The following is a 20,354-nucleotide window of genomic DNA, read 5'->3' as shown; positions in this document are numbered from 1 at the left end:
CGGCCTGTGCAAAGAACTCCATTCCCACCAAGGCGTCCAGCCCCCACCGCTCTGCCCTCACCAACCCGCCCAACGCCCGCTCCAAGAGCTACAAGAGGCAGAGGGATCTTCCGTAGAAATCCTCCCGAGAGAGGGTTAGAGCTGGAAGAAATTATGGACTATGATTCAACAGCTCTAATCGGTGAGGAAAACCCCGAGAGTCCTGCTTTGGGAAACGAGATGGATCTGTCGTAAAAGGGCCCAAACGGCAGATCAAAGATCAGTCAGTTCCTACTCCAGACAGACCTCATGGGTCCATACTATTCATACCAGTAACGTTAGTTAATCCAGAAAGAAAAACCCATATTCGTGTACAAGCCCTAATAGACTCGGGCTGCTCTAGAGACATTATTGCACCAGCCTTAGTAAATGGATTAGTACTTCCTATAAAAGAACTGGAAACCCCAGTCATTTTTGAACAAATGGACGGCACTAATATGAATCCTGTCACTACCGAAACTATACCCGTCATTACGGGTATGGGACACCATTGGGAAACAAGATCATTCGTAATTAGTGCTACAGCAAAGTATCCTTTAATATTAGGAAGCAGATGGTTGTGGGATCACAACCCCTATATAGACTGGAAAGCAGGAAGCATTACATTTTCCCATGAGAAATGTAAAAACCATTGTTGGAATCAAAACTGGGGCAAAAATCCTACGCTCATTGAACAATCCCTGTTAACTCAAGAAGAAATTAATCAAATACGTAAACAATATAGAGCTTATGTCCAAGCCTTTACCGAAGAAGAGGCCAACTCCTTACCTCCCCACCGGAGGACGGATTGTGCTGTGGAAATTTTACCGGGGGCATCTTTACCCAAAGGCAGACTGTATCCTATGAGTCCAAACGAACGGGAGGAGCTCTGAAAATTTATTGACACTAATCTTCAAAGAGGATTCATCCGACCCGCAAATAGCCCGCATGCTGCTCCAGTGCTATTTGTCAAAAAAAAGGATGGGGGATTGAGACTGTGCACAGACTTCAGAGGACTTAATGCAGTCTCCGCCAGCAACGCCTACCCCATCCCGCTCATCCGAGATCTACTCAACGTCGTGGCACAAGGTAAGATATTTATGAAATTGGATTTAAAAGATGCTTACTTCCACGTTCGAATAAGAGAAGGCGATGAATGGAAAACCGCATTCAATATGCCCCTCAGCCAATACGAATACTTAGTTATGCCTTTTGGCCTGGCCAGGGCCCCTTCGGTTTTCATGGCCATGATCAATGAAGTATTGCATGACTTTTTGTACAATGGAGTAGTGGTGTATCTAGATGACGTTTTAATTTATTCAGAATCTGAAGAAGAACACGTAGAACTGGTGAAAAAAGTGTTAACTACTCTAATGTGTAACAAATTGCCCATTAAACTATCTAAATGTGAGTTTCACAAGACGGAACTCACCTATCTGGGATATTGCATCTCCAAAGATGGTCTAAAAATGGACCCGAGCAAAGTGCAAGCGGTCCAAGACTGGCAAACACCCACTACGCGCAAAGAACTACAATCCTTCCTAGGGTTTGCCAATTTTTATAGAGAGTTTATAGCAAACTTTGCTCAAATAACACTTCCCCTAACTGAACTGTTAAAAACCAAAGACAAAGGGGAACAAGTTAAAAAACCCAGCGCTAAATTGTCATGGACACCACAATGCCAAGCAGCGTTCAATCAGCTCAAAACCCGATTTGTTTCCGAGCCAGTCTTGCAGCACCCTGATGAAAATCTCCCATTTGTAGTGCAAGTAGACGCCAGCGATACTGCGATTGGAGGCGTCCTCTTGCAGCGGGGGGAGGACAATGTGCTTAAACCCTGTGCCTTTCTATCCCGCAAATTTTCTGAACCAGAAAGAAATTGGAATGTTTGGGAAAAGGAAGCTTTTGCTGTAAAAGCGGCGCTCTCCACCTGGAGACACTGGTTAGAGGGAGCCCGTCATCCGTTTGAGGTTTGGACGGATCACAAGAATTTAGAAGCCCTACGCAGTCCGCGAAGGCTGAATGCCAAACAATTGCGATGGGCAGAGTACTTTTCTAAATTCAACTTCAGTTTGAACTTTTTGCCCGGCAAAACTAACTTCCTTGCCGACGCCCTATTGCGCATGCCCCAACATAAGAGCAAGCGAGAGGAGACTATAGACACTGTCTTTTCCCCTACGCAATTAGGGGGAGTGGTTACAACGCGCAGCCACGCCACCCATCTTCCTCAACCAGACCAAGGGTGGAGACAAAAACTGAACGCTGAAGTGGAAAAGGAGGGGGGGAAATGTACCCAAGGAAAAGTTACAACAATCCGAACAAGGAGAGTGGCTTTGGGGGGACCGCTTTTATGTACCCAACAGTTTAAGAAAAGAAGTGTTGCAACGCTGTCATGACGCTGCTACGGCTGGCCACTATGGATACTTAAAAACACTTCATCTAGTGCAACGGCAATTCTGGTGGCCAGGCATGCGCAAAGACATTTCCCAATATATAGCGTCATGCCCCATCTGTCTCAGTGCCAAATCACGCAAAGGCAAGCCACCCGGACTTTTGCAACCTTTAGAAACACCAAATAGACCCTGGGAAACGATATCCATGGATTTTATCACAGACCTTCCCCCCTCCAAGGGCCACACTTGCATTTTGGTTGTAGTGGATTTGTTCTCCAAGCAAGCTCATTTCATACCTTGCACCACTATACCTTCAGCCCGAAAGCTAGCAGATATCTTCCTAAAACACATTGTTAAACTGCATTCTTTTCCGTCCAAGGTGATTTCGGACCGTGGCGGACAGTTTGTTGCCAACTTCTGGAGGGAGCTTCTACAAATCATGGGAATTGAGCAAGGTTTAAGTTCCAGCCATCATCCTCAAACCGACGGACAGTCCGAAAAAACTAATCAAATATTAGAACAGTTCCTCCGCTGTTATATCAATTTTCAACAAGACAATTGGATCGATTTACTCCCCTTAGCGGAATTCTCATACAATAACAGTATACACGCCTCCACTGGAGAAACTCCCTTCAAAGTAGTATATGGCTTCCACTTCAAACCCTTCCCGTTTGAAGCGCTCCCCCCTCCTGCCTCAGCTTCCCGAGATGTTTCCGAATGGTGGGGGGAAGCAGCTCAACAATGGACTCTGATTAAAAAGCATCTCGACAAAGCCAAACAGGATTACAAAAAATATGCTGATCGCCATCGTGTGGCCGAATGGGACTTACAACCTGGAGATCTTGTTTATCTCTCTACAAAAAATTTGAAAGTTACTCAAACCAGCCGAAAACTGGCATTGAAATTTCTGGGTTCTTTTCCAGTTCGTAAAGTAATCAATAAAGTGACTGTAGCCCTGGATTTACCAAAAAACCTACGCCATGTACATGATACATTTCATGTCAGCCTCTTGAAAAAGGTTCCCCCAGCAAATCAATGGCACACCCGTGCCCCTCCTATCCCTACTTTGATTGATGATCAAACCCATTATGAAGTGCAGCAAATTTTGGACTCTAAACTTAAAAGAAACCAGCTGTTTTATCTTATCAGATGGAAAGACTTTGACTCTGGATTTGATGAATGGGTGAACTCTGTGCATGTTCATGCTCCTAGATTAGTAAAAGCATTTCATACTCGCTATCCTCATAAACCAGGGGGAGGAGCATTTTAGGGAGGGCAGAAATGTCAGGTTCAGAATGCTTCTCTATATGTGGTAACCAAAGAGACTCCATTTTAATTCTTATAGTGCTCTGAGTGCTTTCTTCACAGGTGCCAAGATGTTCCCTACCAGCTATCTCTCAGAAGAGGAATGTTTTGGCTACAGCTTTTCCAGTCCTGGGAAACTTTCACTGTCTCAGCTTCAAAGGGATTGTTGTGAGAACTGTGGGGGGAGGCTGGGCCTATTGAGTCTTGATACTTTGTACTGTATTCTTTGCCTCTCATTCGTAACAATACACGTGTACCAGCCCAGATATTGCATCTGGGCCAGTGGACTATAATGGTTGCGTTTTTCAGTAAATCTTTTGAAAACAACGGACTCTTGTCTGATTGCAGAAGGTAGTCTGGATACAACTATTATTTAGCCACAGATCTGACAGGAGACATTTCAGAGTAATTTTTTCCCCAGTGTCCTGTCTGTTTTAAACAAACACTGATTAACAAGGTCAAAAGATCTTCGAAAATGTTGTCTGCTACTTGTTTAGTCTGTGAGTAGCCAGGTGGGCCTTCAGTATTTTCCTTCAATGAAAAGTGTGAACCATTCTGACAAAGAAGAAAAATATTACATTATAAGAGATACTCATTATACCAGGTTCTACAGCATGTTGAAAATTGCAGGACTTTTGGCTTTGCTGCATTTTCCTAAAATTCGCATGGGATCCATCTGAATCTTTGTATTTGGTGTTTGCACAGTGTTTCTAAATAGTCAGTGTAGTAATTATATTTAGAGCCTTGCATTATATGTAGCTTAATCTAATGAATTTCCTATAAGGATTTAGTCAAGGAATTATTGCTGTTTAAGTATGATGCCTGCTTCTAAGATAGAAAGCTTTCTCCACCATGACTCTGTAACTTATGCTGGAGCTGCTGAGTGTCCTTGCAACAAGGTTGTTTATTATAATACCAAGGCTATTAATAAACACATCACCACCTCTGGTGCTTCAGCCTTATCTGACAAATTTTTAGTATAGTCTAATGTATCACTTGCATGGAAGAAAAGACACTATTTAATATGTTCTTTTTCATTCCTCATGCTTTAGTAATTTAGAATTAGGGGTGTGCAGTTCAGTTTGGTATTCAAAATTAGAAACCAAATTTTAGCTGATTCAGTAAAATCCAGGTACTCTGGATCAAAATAATAAATACTGAATCAGGTTCAGAATACTGAGCTCAGCTTTATAAATTCATTTGGTAAAATTCGGTAATATAGGCTGGGCTGTTCCTTCGCTGTTTCCCTGTAAAGAAACATCAGTTCTTGCCTTTTTTGCAGGGGGGTGTCATTTTTCAGCCAAACTCCACTAAATTTGTCCTCTAAAGGCCCCCCTGCCAAGTTTCAAATTGTCCCTGGGGGACAATTTTATGGGCCCCCAAAGAAGGTGTCCTCAGCTACTCTCCATTATTCCCTGTGAGGAAAACTATCCAGGGGCTATCCATGAGGCTGGGGGTGGCATTTTTAAAGCAAACTTCATCAAATTGCAGGAACCTACTCTTGACTGTCCTCTAAAGATGCCCCCCCCCAGTTTCATCAAGATTGGACCCTGGATTGGACTCATAGGAAACAATGGAGTGGCTGGGAATGCCTTCCATGGGGGCCCGTAAAATTGGCCCTGTGGTCCAATCTTTATGAAACTTTGGGGGGGGGTCTTTAGAGGACAATCAAAAATAGATATACTGCAACTTTGGTGAAGATTGGTTGAAAGATGAGCCACCCCCACCCCATACCAGATAGCCTCCAGATTGAATTTTCCATAGGAAACAATGGACGACTTTCACTGAATTTCTGCTATACCACCCAACCAAACTAGAGAATCAATTCAGTATTCAGGGAATACTGAATTTTTCTCTGGTTTGGTATTCAAAGTAGCTTTCAAAACATGTGACCTTAACTCTACACAGTCTATTACAATGTTCCGTAAAAGTTAAGTAGAATTTCAGTTGGTTGGCTGGTTGATTCAACCAATTAAAACTTGCAGACAAGACAGTAACAGGCCATGGCAGCACAAAATGGATTTCACATACTCTTTAAAAAAAAACGTTCAGAGCAAACTCTGAATCAAAAGGATGTGTGTCTTAGGATAAGAAATCTAAAATTCTCCGTTCAGATCAAATGAATACATATATTTTACAAGTTTTACTTTTATCCTTTACTTTTCCCCTCTGGGGAAAAGACAATGCCACTCCTGTGTTTGTGTACATAATCTGGGACACTTCTAATACCAAATTAAATGTTAAATAGCATTTAGCACCAGTAGTAGAAAAGTGCTACACACAAAAAGATGTCAGTATGTTAAACCATTGCTATTTTAATAATGAGTAGAGATGGGCACGATCCCAAAAAAATTAACGATCCAGCTGATCATGGATCGGTGCCAGCGATGATCCCGAATTAACGATCCACACCAGGCATCTCCCGTTCCTGATCCGTGGATCGTGGATCATGGAGGCAAAAGCGGAGGGGCGCCCCGCTGTTCCCAGCAATACAGGAACGGTGGGTGATGCCAGCGGCATCTGTATTTGTGTTTGGCCGTCAGAGCTGCCTATCAGGGTTTGCAGGGATGAGATTGGAGTGTCCATGACTACAGAACACCCCCTTCCCCCTCCCTCCTCTGGGTGTCTTTTCCCAACTTGTGACTGCTTTGCTGCTCTGTGGTTGGAAGGAAGCCCTGCTGATCAAGGAAAGCTGGGCTTCCCTTTTGGTTTCCAGGGTGACAGAAGGAGGGCAAACAGAGCTCAGGCATTCCCCTGGCTCCGTTGCCAGGGGAATAGATTGCTGGCGCCTGAGTGTCTGGATCCCCTATCTGAGCCTGGACGCCCAGATCCAGGCCCCTCCCAATCGCTGGATCGTTGGCTGTGGACAATCACGATCCGCCAGGTCATGATCGCGCGGTCGCCATTATCGTGGGTTTTTCTCGATTGTAATGCGGATCGTGCCCATCTCTAATAATGAGTATTAGATGAATGTGTGGAGGTTGGTGACAAAGTGCAATGTTATCAGAGGAACTGGATTCTCTTTGGAGCCCCTCTTCTGGGGGAGGGGAGGGAGTCCAGGCCCTCCGTCCCTTTAAGGGTGGTTGGGAAGGGGGTTCTGCTTACTCAGCTCTTTGTCCTCCTCCTTGTCTATCTGGGCTTTCACAATAGAGAAAAGAGCAACCCCAATGTCATCCTTCTCAGCCTTGGACTGGTAGAACTTTAATAACTCCTGACAACCTTCAAGGATCTCCCTGCCAATTTGTTTCCGTGAGACAGGCCTGTCTTCTGGCAATTCCCTTCCTCTATCTTGAATGAGGGAAGTACTTGTTGATTTTCCTTGGTAGACCAGAGACTTAATCCTGCTTGATTTGACCACTTTAGGTCATGGTTGGGAGAAGGAGGCACAGTTCCACTGGCTAATTCAGTAGTGTCTGGCCCACCAGCTGGATCTGTGACTCTAGTCACCAGCTGGCATGTGGGAGAGAGGCCAAGGTTGCTCCTAGTGCCTTTACCTTGTTTAGCCTGTGCCGGGGAGGTGTGGTCTTGATGGCTAGGTGAATGGTGGTGGTGACATCAAGGGCAAATCAGTTGCATAAGTTATTTCAGATTTCTCTTTGGAGAGCTGCATTTAACGAATCTGTGTGTTTTGAGTCACTCTAGAGATGAGGGTATGTTTTGGGGTTTTCACTAGATTGCTGTTTTCTAGTTTATTGCAATGTATAGTAAGTCTACATTGGCTGGGATCCAAAGGGACATGCATGGTGTTCTGAATGCACATTCCAAGTCTTCCCTTCCTAGCACAGCCTTTTACATTGCCTGCAAGGCTCCTTCTGAAGATCAAGAAGTAATGTAGTATATAACACTGGGGGGGGGGGGCGGGCAGTAAAAATCAGCTGCCATCCCGTGCACAGGAAGCTATATGTACACTCATCAACTTCTTTTGATCCCAGGCATTATACTTCTGAAACTTGAATTTACTTTTAATTTAATACAATTAAACAATGGTTCTTTCAAAAGTGTGAAAGATTTTGAGGAATTTAAATAAGAATTGAGGAATTTAAGTAAAGCCTGGGCATTATTGCTAATTGTTGGCAGAAGTACTTTTAATGCCTTTCAGATTTCTATGCCAGTACATTATTTATATGCCAGTACATTAGGAATATGTTAATGTTTGATATCTGCTTAGCAATAATGGTTATTCTTTTTTAAATTTCAGGTAGATACTCATATCCATGCAGCTGCCTGTATGAACCAAAAACATTTGCTGAGATTTATTAAGCATACTTACAAAACTGAGCCAAATAGGATAGTGGGGGAGAGAAATGGCAGAAAGATGACTCTAAAGCACGTGTTCGAAAGTCTCCATATGGATCCTTATGACCTCACTGTAGATTCTTTAGATGTCCATGCAGTAAGTATACTTTAAGTAAATGGGAAATGTGATAAATACCAGAATTTTGCAAATATGTGAGGGAGGTATTTTTTCTGGATGTTTTTATTAAGTCTTCTCTGAATTGAAGGTTACTAGCATGTAGCCAGCTATTTGTAGGAGTTTTCAGATTTTGTTGGAATTTGCCTTTTCTGTTTCCCCAGCTCATGAGCTCTCCCATTTTGTTCCTAGGTATCTGCAAACACCCTGGAATATCATTGGGGGCATAGTGTGTGGTGGTGGGTGGTGGTGGGGTTGGATGGAAATTACTGCCTCCTATTCCACAAACAGAAGTGCAGTTTCATTGAATAAACTATGTGTTTGGATATATGTCACTTTGTGTTCACATCTTATAAGATATAAAGAACCATATTTCTAAGTAGACTTAAAGCATATAAGTTGTTAACAAATTATATTCAGTTTATTATTTTATAATGTTTTTCCACTTCAGGATCGCCAGACATTTCATCGATTTGATAAATTTAATTCCAAATATAATCCAGTTGGTGCAAGTGAGTTGAGGGACTTGTACTTGAAAACAGAGAACTATCTTGGTGGTGAATACTTTGCTCGAATGGTGAAGGTATATTTATATCATTTGTTATTGTATCTTAACAATATGTGGAAGGTTAAAATATATATATTATTTGCGAATGTAGTTTTATTCTCTCAAAAAGTCAACACTGTGAATGTGAAAGATCTTTGCTAGACACCACAAATAAAAATTAAACGTGTTCTACATTGCAGCTAGGCCATGCTATTATGAATAGATGGATAGATCACTACTGATCAGAAAAAATGTTAGTGGTAGATGCTGGCTTGGATTCTACAGTATATCTTCGCTAATGGCAGGCGTTATTGTCAGTAGAATGGGATTTCTTTTCCTCCCTCTCCTGCTGTAGCCTGAAGTGCACCCCCAAATTCTGCTCCTTGTTAATGGAGGACCATCAGCAATGTCATGAGGGCAAGATCTTGTATTCTTTGTATATTAAACTGTACAGGAGTTTCATGACTATAATTCCTTTAATATAACAGGATTTCTGTGTACTTGTAACAGCAGCTGTATTTATTGCCACCGCATGTGAATTCACATAGGTCAGTTTCAGGTATTTCATAAAACCAGCTGCTTTGTACTGAATCTGACATGTGCACATGAAGGTTTTCTGGATCCAGGATAATGTTTTGAAAAATGATGCAGAATACCAATACACTAGCTAGTAATTTGGATAATTGATTTCAGTGAGATGTTCTTCCAAGCTGGATCAGAGTATAAGTTTTTGTGATTCTGGATAGGAATGTAATGATGACTTTTTTAAAAATAGGAAGTTGCTCGTGAACTAGAAGAAAGTAAATACCAGTACGCAGAACCTCGGCTGTCTATCTATGGGCGTTCTCCAGATGAATGGCAGAACTTGGCTAAATGGTTCATTAGGCACAAAGTTTATTCACCTCATATGCGCTGGATAATCCAGGTGCCTAGAATCTAGTAAGTAAACAACAAAACATATTATATTTTTTTAAAAAACCTCACAGGCACTTATTCCTTCCCTCCACTTCTCAGTCAGGCTAAAAACCCTAAACTGAAATTTACCCTCCACCAAATGCTTTCTAGAATAAAACTTTAAAAGTAATAACCAGCCCGTTGAATTGGGTCTGGAAGCAAATATTGTATTAACTCAAAAGAAAGATGAACTTGAATGTAAAACACAACCCCCCTAAAAACGTTATACAGAAAAAGGATTTTTTATTGGATGTAACTGTAACTTATATGCAAATTTAAGATGATTCCATCTTTTGTTTTTTTGTTGGCAAACCTGTAAAAAAGACCCCTTCTTGCATTTGAGTAAATACTATAGGTAACCAATGCTGTTGAGGCAGCACTGGAGTGGTTGACTCCAGACAGGAGCCTTGTTGCTACATTTTGTACTAATTAAAGCTTCTGAGGTGTCTTCAAAGGCAACTCCATGTGGAGTATATTACAGCAGCCTAAATTGAACATTACTGTTGTGTGGATCAGCATAGCTAGGTAAGCAGAGTCTAAGGGGACTGTTTACAAGCAAGAGGCAGCTGTGAAGGTCCTGAGCCAGTGACTTGAGGCTATAGACAAGTGGCTGTAGGTAAAAAAAACCCTGGATCTAATCCATACAAGACAGAGGTGATGCTAGTTGGAAAGGCAGAATGCTTGTCTGGCGTTAATTTACCAGACTTAAATGGGATTAAGCTTTTCTTAGTAGAACAAATTAGAGTTTACGGGTGCTCCTGGACCATGCATTGTTGATGGACAAACAGGTCAGTGCTGTTGCTCGGAGTACCATATTTCAATTATATCCATTTTATAATCTGGACCTTTATCTAGACTCTGCTGATGTAGATATGCTGATACATGGTACTGTAACTCCAGACTGGACTTTAGCGTGATTTAGGTGGGACTGCCTTGAAAGATGTCTTGGAAGCTCCAACTGGTACAAAATACAGCAGCAAGGCTCCTGCCGGGGGTCAACCACTCAGGACACACAACTCCAGTGCACTGGAGATGTTTTTGCTTCCAGGCACAATTAAAAGTGCTGGTTATTACCTTCAAAGCACTTCACAGCCTTGGGCTCTCCTGCTTATTGAATGACATCTCCCTGGATTGCACCAGTTGGGTTTTTCAGACAGCCTTCCCCTTAAGGTGTTGTCCCTGAGGACTGTATGTGCAGTTGCAGCTAGATAACAAGTTTTAGTCATGATGAATTCAGTCCTTTGGAATGCTGGCCATAATGTGTGTGGAAGGGCACCATTACTTGTTTTATTTCAGAGAGTAATTAGTGGAAGATAAATAGTTTCAGCAGATATGTCTGTTCTTTTGTTCTAATTGTGTGTTTTTTTAAAATGGAATGTTTTAAATATTGAGTCTTTCAGTTTGCAATTGGTGTGTTTTAGTCTAATGTTTTATTTTGTTAATTAATCTATTATAATTTCTGTCCTCACTACTTGGTTGCTGCATTGTGGTCACATTGAGTATGGAGACACAAGGCAGGATATAAACATTTAAAATAAAAAATAGAATAAACATTGACCTGTTTATCTGTTTATAAGACCAATCCAAGAATACATGCAACTACTTACGTTGGTCTGCTAAGGAAAGCTTAACCCCATCTAAGTCTGATAGATCATCCTCAGCATCCTTCCCAACCAGCATCACGGCCATCTTGTCTGTTTTAAGCTTCAATTTGTTTACTGTCAGCCATTTTTATGGAAATGGGCCCAGTACAATGGTAGTTCATATACCTAAAGGAGGGGAAGGGATAGGAGTGCTCAGTAGAATGCCTATTGGGATCTACAGCTCACAGGAAGAATTTGCATGCAGAGGGAGGGAGGTTACCCTAAGTAAGAAAAGTAAAGTGTTTGAGTTAAAACTTCTTTATTTTCTTCAGTGATATATTTAGGTCAAAAAATATTCTACCTAGTTTTGGAAAGATGTTGGAAAATATTTTCTTGCCTCTCTTTGAAGCAACTATCAATCCCTTGGATCATAAAGAGCTGCATCTTTTCCTTAAATATGTGAGTAGATAAATTGAAACAGTTATGACATTTAGGATTGGTCTGGCCTCCCTGCAAAGCAAGCTTCTAATATTAAAGCTGCAAAGATGAGCTTGAAGATATGTGGACAATGCCTAGTGAAATTTTATAAACCAGAGCGAAAGACCAGGATTTTCCGCTGTTGGGGCATCAGCGCTTCGGTCTGCCCCATGGACAGCAAGAACAGAATATATTATGCAAATAAGCAGATTTATGCAAATTGTAGAACTTATACAGGTTGCAGAACTCGTTTTCTTAATGGTGCAGACTCTGGCTTACTTTGGCACAATTTTTTTTCTTATGGCAAAGTTTATAAAGAAACCTGCTTTTCTTCCTGGCCCCCAATACAACTCCCCTTACCATTCAGGTTATTGTCCTTATCCAGAAATACAGGCCTACATTGATGGGATTTATGTACTAGTGTAGCCATCTGTCTTCCTACTGTAGTTGCCATTCAAATAGTCAGAATTACAGTTTTATCTCCCATCCCCTGAATAAGTTATTGGCACTGTCAAAGCAGACATCAACAATAATCTGATTGGGCCACAATCCCAATCAGCCTTTAATGATATAGCTTCTCTAAATTCAACTTTTAACAAACATCACTTTACCCTAGCATCTCTCTCATCCCCCCTTCACCCTTTCAAGAATTGTTCGTCTCCAAATGCCAGACCTCTGTCAGCTGTATTCTGCTTGTTGTACTTAATAGTTACTTCTTTATTCATTATGTGTTTAGGGTTGCTCACAGGTCTGGAGAAGAAATATCTTGTCCCTTTAATACAGGCTTAGTGTGTGGAAATGGGCAGTCAAATCCTTTAAGGGCATTAAGTAAATAATATCACCTGGTAAATAATATCTCATTAAGCCTGTATTAAAAGGACAGAGTATTTTTCTCCAGGCCTGTTGGTAACTTATGTGTATTGATGGGATCCTGACATTCCAGCTGAGGAAAAAGATAGAGTATATTTTAACGCACGTAATAATTGTATGCCATTACGTCATAACCTACTCATGGCTACCCCAGACCCATGGGATTTTCAAGGCAAGAGAGAAGCAGAGGTAGGTTTGCCAATGCCTTCCTCCGCATAGCAACCCCAGTCTTGCTTGGTGGTCTCCCATCTAAGTAGGGCTAACCCTACTTACCTTCTGGTCAGGATAGTCAATGCTGTTCAACTCTAGCATAATGTTAAATCCTTGTGGTATGAGAAAATGACTCCATCTGCTGGTAAAAGAGTTAATGTTTAACATTTCTGGCTCTGCTCACTTCAGAGTGATTTGGACAGTTTGACTCATAAACAGAATAAGATCATCATGGGCCCCTGTGGTTAAGCCTGCCAAGTGAATAAGAGAAAAATTATAGTGCTGGTTGTGGCCTCAAATGTAACCAAAGGTAATAGCTGGCCACCCAGGCCTATTATCAATCTGTTCTGTCTAGATATTGCTGACATAATGCCTATAATTCCTCTCATACCTCCACAGAAACATGAGGCTTGGTGTCATGATTTAAAGAGGTTTCTGAAATCCTGAAAGTAGTATATGTGGTGGTGGGGGGGAGGGGACATGAGTAAAGTGGAAGAGTAATGCCCCTCCCTCCCACAAATCCAGAACTTGCTTCTTTCCTAGAGCACTCTAAACAGAATTTTGTAAGTGCCTAGCGGCCTGCATTCTATTAAGTCTTCAATTTCTATAAATACTGCAGTCATACCAGAGAGTTTTCTCTGTCGTCATTGGTTATCCTATGTTTTTTTCCATTCCATATGAGTAAAAGGGGAGAGGTTGAAACTGATAGATGGGTACTCATTAGACATCAGTGTGGTTTTCCACTGAAATCAGTCTTACAGTTATCGACCATTCTGAAGTTCATTAACACAAGATGCTTTTGTTGGATTCCTAGGTGACCGGTTTTGATAGTGTGGATGATGAATCCAAACACAATGACCACATGTTCTCTGAGAAGAGTCCCAACCCTGATATTTGGACTAGTGAAAAAAATCCTCCATACAGTTATTACTTATATTACATGTATGCAAACATCATGGTTCTCAACAATCTTAGAAAGTAAGTAGTAGGATTTGTATTTTAATATCACTACACCTTTGGTAGAAAAGTGTAATATACAATGTGAAATATGGCTGAATGAAACTAACATTGTTTCATGATAAATAAAATATGAGTATATTTAAGATCTCTTTTCTAGAGCTGTGTTTTTCTGTCCTTGGTTCAGCTTGAGATTGTGTTTAGACAATCACCCTGCTCCAACAGTAGGAAGTGTCTGTAAGTTAATGAGGTGGGCTAAAAACTCTGATTCAAAAGCACATGTGCAGGACTGGCTAGCATTTCTGCAGTAGTAGTGGCCATCTACTGAGGGCCAAAGGATCTGAAAAGGTTGAATTGCAACCCTCTTGTCTTTGTCATCAGATGATTAGTGCTGTTGTAGACTGTCTAAACAAGACTGTACATGTGCGGTTCCAGCTCCTGAATTTGGCTTTTCAATAGGAAGAAATGTATGATATTTATTGCACATTCAGTTACTTTCGTTGGATCAAAATCAAAAAGAGTCCAGTAGCACCTTTAAGACTAACCAATTTTATTTTATTGTAGCATAAGCTTTCGAGAATCAAGTTCTCTTCATCAGATGCCTGATCCGAACTGGTCAAATACAGAAGAGGAGGGGAGGGGAAAGAACAGGACATATATCACAAGACCACGCCTCTGTAAAGGAAATCTGTTACCTGTGATAATGTGATAACCATTCATAGTCTCTATTCAGTCCCAGCTTGACAGAGTCAGTTGTCACCTATAGCTCCCAGCTCAAACCCATCCAACGTATCATCAGGGAGCTACAACCCATCCTGGAAAATGATACCTCTCTCTCAGAAGTCCTGGGTGGAAGACCTTTCCTTGCCTACAGACAGCCCCCCAATCTTAAACGACTTCTCACTTACAATCATGAATCGGCCAGCAGGGCCACCAGCACAGGTACCAGGCCCTGCAACAGACCCAGATGCCAGCTCTGCCCCTATATCTACCCAGGGAATACAATTACAGGACCCAATGGCATCAACTACACTGTCTCTGGCTCTTACAGCTGCTCATCCTCCAATCTGATATATGCCCTCATGTGCCAACAATGTCCTTCTGCTCTGTACATTGGACAAACCAGCCAACCTCTACGCAAAAGAATAAATGGACACAAATCTGACATTAGAAATGGAAACGTCCAAAAACCAGTGGGAGAACACTTCAATCTACCAGGACATTCCACCAAAGACTTAAAAGTCGCTGTGGTTCAACAGAAACCCTTCAAAAACAAAATCCAACGGGAGGCTGCTGAATTGGAATTCATATGCAAATTTGACTCTGTCAAGCTGGGACTGAATAGAGACTATGAATGGTTATCACATTATCACAGGTAACAGATTTCCTTTACAGAGGCGTGGTCTTGTGATATATGTCCTGTTCTTTCCCCTCCCCTCCTCTTCTGTATTTGACCAGTTCGGATCAGGCATCTGATGAAGAGAACTTGATTCTCGAAAGCTTATGCTACAATAAAATAAAATTGGTTAGTCTTAAAGGTGCTACTGGACTCTTTTTGATTTTGCTACTACAGACTAACACGGCTAACTCCTCTGGATCTATGACCATGGAAAGCACTGCATTCAGCCGAATGGAGAGGAAATCCATCAACCTCATGAAGAAACTGGCACAAATACAAACAGACATCATCTTTCTTTCTAAATGCAAAAGACTGGACATTCTACCCAAGGGACTTCGTGTGAGGAATCCATTGAAATCCACTTACCACACAGACTACAGTGAGAAACTATGCAACACCTTATCCAGGAAACTCTTAATTCACCTCATTGGACTGATGTACAGCAAGCAACAATGGATCAAGCAAGAGATCTCTGAACTAGACTCTTCCATGAAGTACACCCCTTCTGCACAGACCGGGAACTGGCAGATGTTTACCACAACCAGAGAAACTATTTATTGCAATCTATTCACTGAATTACAGAACAAGAAGGAGAAGAAATTCTCAAAACTCCTGCCTGCAACAGAGAGCAAAAACACTTTGGATCCACCAAGCAACATCATCAATCTTTCCAGTTACAAGCTGAGCCCAGCAGAGGAATCAGTCCTCTCACGTGGACTATCTTTTTGCCCAGCCAGACCCACACAAACCATACAACTTTGTGGAGACCTGGAGGCCTATTTTAGACGCCTAAGACTGAAAGAATTCTTCAACTACTCTGCTGAACAAAACGATGAACAAAGCACTGAACAGACACCATCACAGCAGCCTCAGCAGCCCCCACCCCCCCAACCCAGCAATACACAACCACCGTTACAAAACTCCAGGAAAAAGAATTCCACATGGACACCCCCCGAGGGCCGTAACTCCTCATTGGACTTTTACATTGAATGCTTCCGTAGACGTGCTCAGGCTGAGATAATTGACAAACAACAACACCTAAAGCAGAATCTCAGCCGTGGAGAAAGAGAGGCCATAAACAGCCTCCAAAATAATTCTGGCATCGTAATCAAGGAAGCTGACAAAGGCGGAGCAGTTGTCATCATGGACAAACAAAATTATATACAAGAAGCAGAAAGACAACTCTCCAACACAACATTCTATAAAATACTACCTTCTGACCCCACGGAGCAATACAAAAGGGAACTCAATAAAATATTAAAAACACTCCCCACGGACATACAAGAATGCATCCATATGGACACACCCCAGGAACCACGACCAGGAAGATTCTACCTACTACCCAAAATCCACAAACCAGGTAACCCAGGACGCCCAATTGTTTCAGGAAAATGCACCATCACAGTAGGAGTCTCGGGATACATGGACTCTATCCTCAGGCCCTATGCCACAAGCACACGCAGCTACTTACGGGACACCACTGACTTCCTCAGGAAAATACAGTCCATTGACAACCTACCAGATGACACCATCCTAGCAACCATGGATGTGGAGGCCCTGTACACCAATATCCCACATGCAGATGGACTGCAAGCCATACGGAATATTATCACGGACAAAACCACAGCACACCTCGCCACTGAACTTTGTCACTTCGTACTCACTCACAATTACTTCGAATTTGGTGACAACTTATATCTACAGGTGAATGGCACAGCCATGGGCACACGCATGGCACCACAATATGCTAACATATTCATGGCGGACTTGGAGCAACGCTTCCTCAACTCCCATCCACTGGAACCACTACTATACTTAAGATTCCTGGATGACATCTTCATCATTTGGACCCATGGGAAGGAAGCCCTTGAGAGATTTCATCAGGACTTCAATAACTTTCACCCTACTATCAACCTAAGCCTGGACCACTCTACACAACAGGTACACTTCCTGGACACCACTGTACAACTACATAATGGACGAATAAATACCACCTTATACCGGAAACCAACAGACCGATACTCATATCTACATGCCTCCAGCTTCCACCCTAAACATACCACTCGGTCTATTGTCTACAGCCAAGCCTTACGTTACAACCGTATCTGCTCCGATACTCTCGACCGAGACTCACACTTAAGAGATTTACAACAAGCATTTTTGAGACTACAGTACCCACCAAATGAAGTGAAGAAACAAATCAACAGGGCCAGACTAGTACCCAGAAACAGTCTGCTCCAGGACATACCTAAAGGAACTAACAACAGAACACCACTGGTTGTCACCTATAGCTCCCAGCTCAAACCCATCCAACGTATCATCAGGGAGCTACAACCCATCCTGGAAAATGATACCTCTCTCTCAGAAGTCCTGGGTGGAAGACCTTTCCTTGCCTACAGACAGCCCCCCAATCTTAAACGACTTCTCACTTACAATCATGAATCGGCCAGCAGGGCCACCAGCACAGGTACCAGGCCCTGCAACAGACCCAGATGCCAGCTCTGCCCCTATATCTACCCAGGGAATACAATTACAGGACCCAATGGCATCAACTACACTGTCTCTGGCTCTTACAGCTGCTCATCCTCCAATCTGATATATGCCCTCATGTGCCAACAATGTCCTTCTGCTCTGTACATTGGACAAACCAGCCAACCTCTACGCAAAAGAATAAATGGACACAAATCTGACATTAGAAATGGAAACGTCCAAAAACCAGTGGGAGAACACTTCAATCTACCAGGACATTCCACCAAAGACTTAAAAGTCGCTGTGGTTCAACAGAAACCCTTCAAAAACAAAATCCAACGGGAGGCTGCTGAATTGGAATTCATATGCAAATTTGACTCTGTCAAGCTGGGACTGAATAGAGACTATGAATGGTTATCACATTATCACAGGTAACAGATTTCCTTTACAGAGGCGTGGTCTTGTGATATATGTCCTGTTCTTTCCCCTCCCCTCCTCTTCTGTATTTGACCAGTTCGGATCAGGCATCTGATGAAGAGAACTTGATTCTCGAAAGCTTATGCTACAATAAAATAAAATTGGTTAGTCTTAAAGGTGCTACTGGACTCTTTTTGATTTTGCTACTACAGACTAACACGGCTAACTCCTCTGGATCTATTTCGTTGGATCAGAGATGATAACCTTTTTAGAGAGTTGTTAGCAATTTTTTAATTTAAACATTTATACCCTGCTTTTACTCAGCTTATTTACTTCATTTCTATTCCGCTTTTCTCCTCATTGGAGATCCTAAGTGGCTTACGGTATTCTTCTCCCCTCCGCTTTATGCTCACAGGAGCTCTGTGAGGTAGGCTAGGCTGAAAGTGTGTGACCAGCCCAAGAGCACCCACCAACCTTCTAAGGCAGAACAGAGATTCACACCAGAGTCTTCTTGATCCAAGTCAGACATTCTAACCACTACACTTGCACTGGGAAACCCATCATTCTATGGTCCAAACAGATACAGCAAATTTGGAGTGGTGGTAGAGGTGGTGGTGTGGATGTGATCAGAAACTCAGGTTTCCCTGCTCTTCTCCCAACTCTAAGCTGACTGTAGAGGAAAACCTGCTCTTTCTCCTCTCCTTTATGCAATACAGCTATTAAAACATTGTGCCTGTTCCTGCTCAGTTTGGATGGGAGGGAGGAGAAAGCATTGCTTCTGTTGCTGCCTGGCTTATAAAGAAGGGGAAAGAGCTCTTTCTCCTTCTCCCTTTTGGAACTCCAATGTGTAGCTATTTTGCTGAGTAGGTGGGATCCAACTGATCCTCTAGATCTGAGTCAGCTTCTTGCCAATAGGCGGCTGCAAAACTCAGCATTCAGCAGGTGTTAAGTTGCTTGATGCAATTCAAAGAGATCCTGCACCTGCCAAACTTGTTTGCTGGGAAACTCAGTGTTTCTTATTACATGTGCTCCCTCTGTTATGTTCAAAAACATTGTTTCCCCCTTAAGGGATGAAAATGTCTAGATTGGCACTTTAAATCTGGTATAGTGATTTCTCAACTCTGTTGACTTCTGTGGGAATGGGGGAAAGGGCTCCAGTTAATAAATGGGAAATAGGAAAATTTAGCAGACAGACTTCCTACCCTGTGTTATGTTTATCAAGTGTTTACTGCATAAACCCGGGTTAGTGCCATATTATTGCTCAGGGAAAGTTTCTTTTGCTGTTCTATAGAAATGATAATTGGTCCACTGTTGGAGTCACTTTATACTAGTGTAAGTACCTCCCTGTACCTTACTTTATTATTCATTGCCTTTGATGCCCATTGCTTGTCTCACTAAGGGTAGTTGTGAGTTTAGATGGTAAAAAGTTCTTATGAATATCCAGACACTTCAAAGGGGAAATGCATACATTTAATCTTCTTTAAAAATTTCTGCAGGGAACGAGGCATGAGCACTTTTTTGTTTCGGCCTCATTGTGGAGAAGCTGGCTCTATCACTCATCTAGTATCAGCCTTTCTAACTGCAGACAACATTTCCCATGGATTACTCCTAAAGAAGGTACTGTACACATAACACATTCACATAACACAGCATATGAAAATGTAGACTAGGAAAGGCAACAAAATAACAGTAGAGATGTGATACGCACATCTCTACACCTTCATTTAACCTATCATAAGACTCTTTATATGGGAAGACACCATATGGAGCTCAAAAAGCATACATAACAGCCAAAATTTAATTCATTAAGGCTACAATCCCATGAACATTTCATAAAAGCAGCTCACTGGGATTCACGAGTTTTTTTAGAATTAGCTGTTTATTGATATTGCCATTGTCTTTTAGAATAAGAATACTAAAATTGAGAAATCAACTATTAGAAAAACACTGAATTCAGAAAAACGCATGCATTATTTAAGGGTGGTATAAAATTATCTAGAAGAGATGTTTTTTTAGAAGTTAAAGTGTCCTTCTTAGCTATTGAAGTAGAAAAGAGCAAGAGTCCAGTAGCTCCTATAAGACTAACAAAATTTGTGGTAGGGTATAAGCTTTTGTGAGCCACAGCTCACTTCTTCAGAACATTAGCTATTGGTTTCTGTGAATTCAGATTCTGAATTCCTCAGTCTTCATCTATACATACATATGCCCCTGTATGCCAACTGCAGTCCTTAGATTGTCACCAACTGGTAGTTAACAGCATTTAAGGTAGCCTGCCTGGCATCTACCTCAGCCTGTGTTTTTTCTGTAGTAGCTAGCTCCCTGAGGATGGGGTGAAGGGTGTCAC

The 20,354-nt window shown here is 41.9% G+C and overlaps 1 protein-coding gene across 2 annotated transcripts in view; it reads left to right on the top strand.

Moving 5' to 3' along the window:
- AMPD3 (adenosine monophosphate deaminase 3) overlaps window positions 1-20,354 on the top strand; it is a 69,165-nt gene that overhangs the window by 39,710 nt on the left and 9,101 nt on the right. For both annotated transcript variants that reach the window (XM_054970922.1, XM_054970921.1), the window contains exons 7-12: window positions 7,915-8,109; window positions 8,579-8,710; window positions 9,450-9,613; window positions 11,544-11,670; window positions 13,583-13,746; window positions 19,507-19,627. In XM_054970922.1, coding sequence (XP_054826897.1) covers window positions 7,915-8,109; window positions 8,579-8,710; window positions 9,450-9,613; window positions 11,544-11,670; window positions 13,583-13,746; window positions 19,507-19,627 — 903 coding nt within the window. The remainder of the gene's footprint in view (window positions 1-7,914; window positions 8,110-8,578; window positions 8,711-9,449; window positions 9,614-11,543; window positions 11,671-13,582; window positions 13,747-19,506; window positions 19,628-20,354) is intronic.

Source organism: Eublepharis macularius, chromosome 2 (assembly GCF_028583425.1).
Source record: "Eublepharis macularius isolate TG4126 chromosome 2, MPM_Emac_v1.0, whole genome shotgun sequence".
NCBI lineage: Eukaryota > Metazoa > Chordata > Lepidosauria > Squamata > Eublepharidae > Eublepharis > Eublepharis macularius.
The sequence above is the reverse complement of the archived record's forward strand: the minus strand, read 5'-3'. Positions and strand labels throughout refer to the sequence as shown.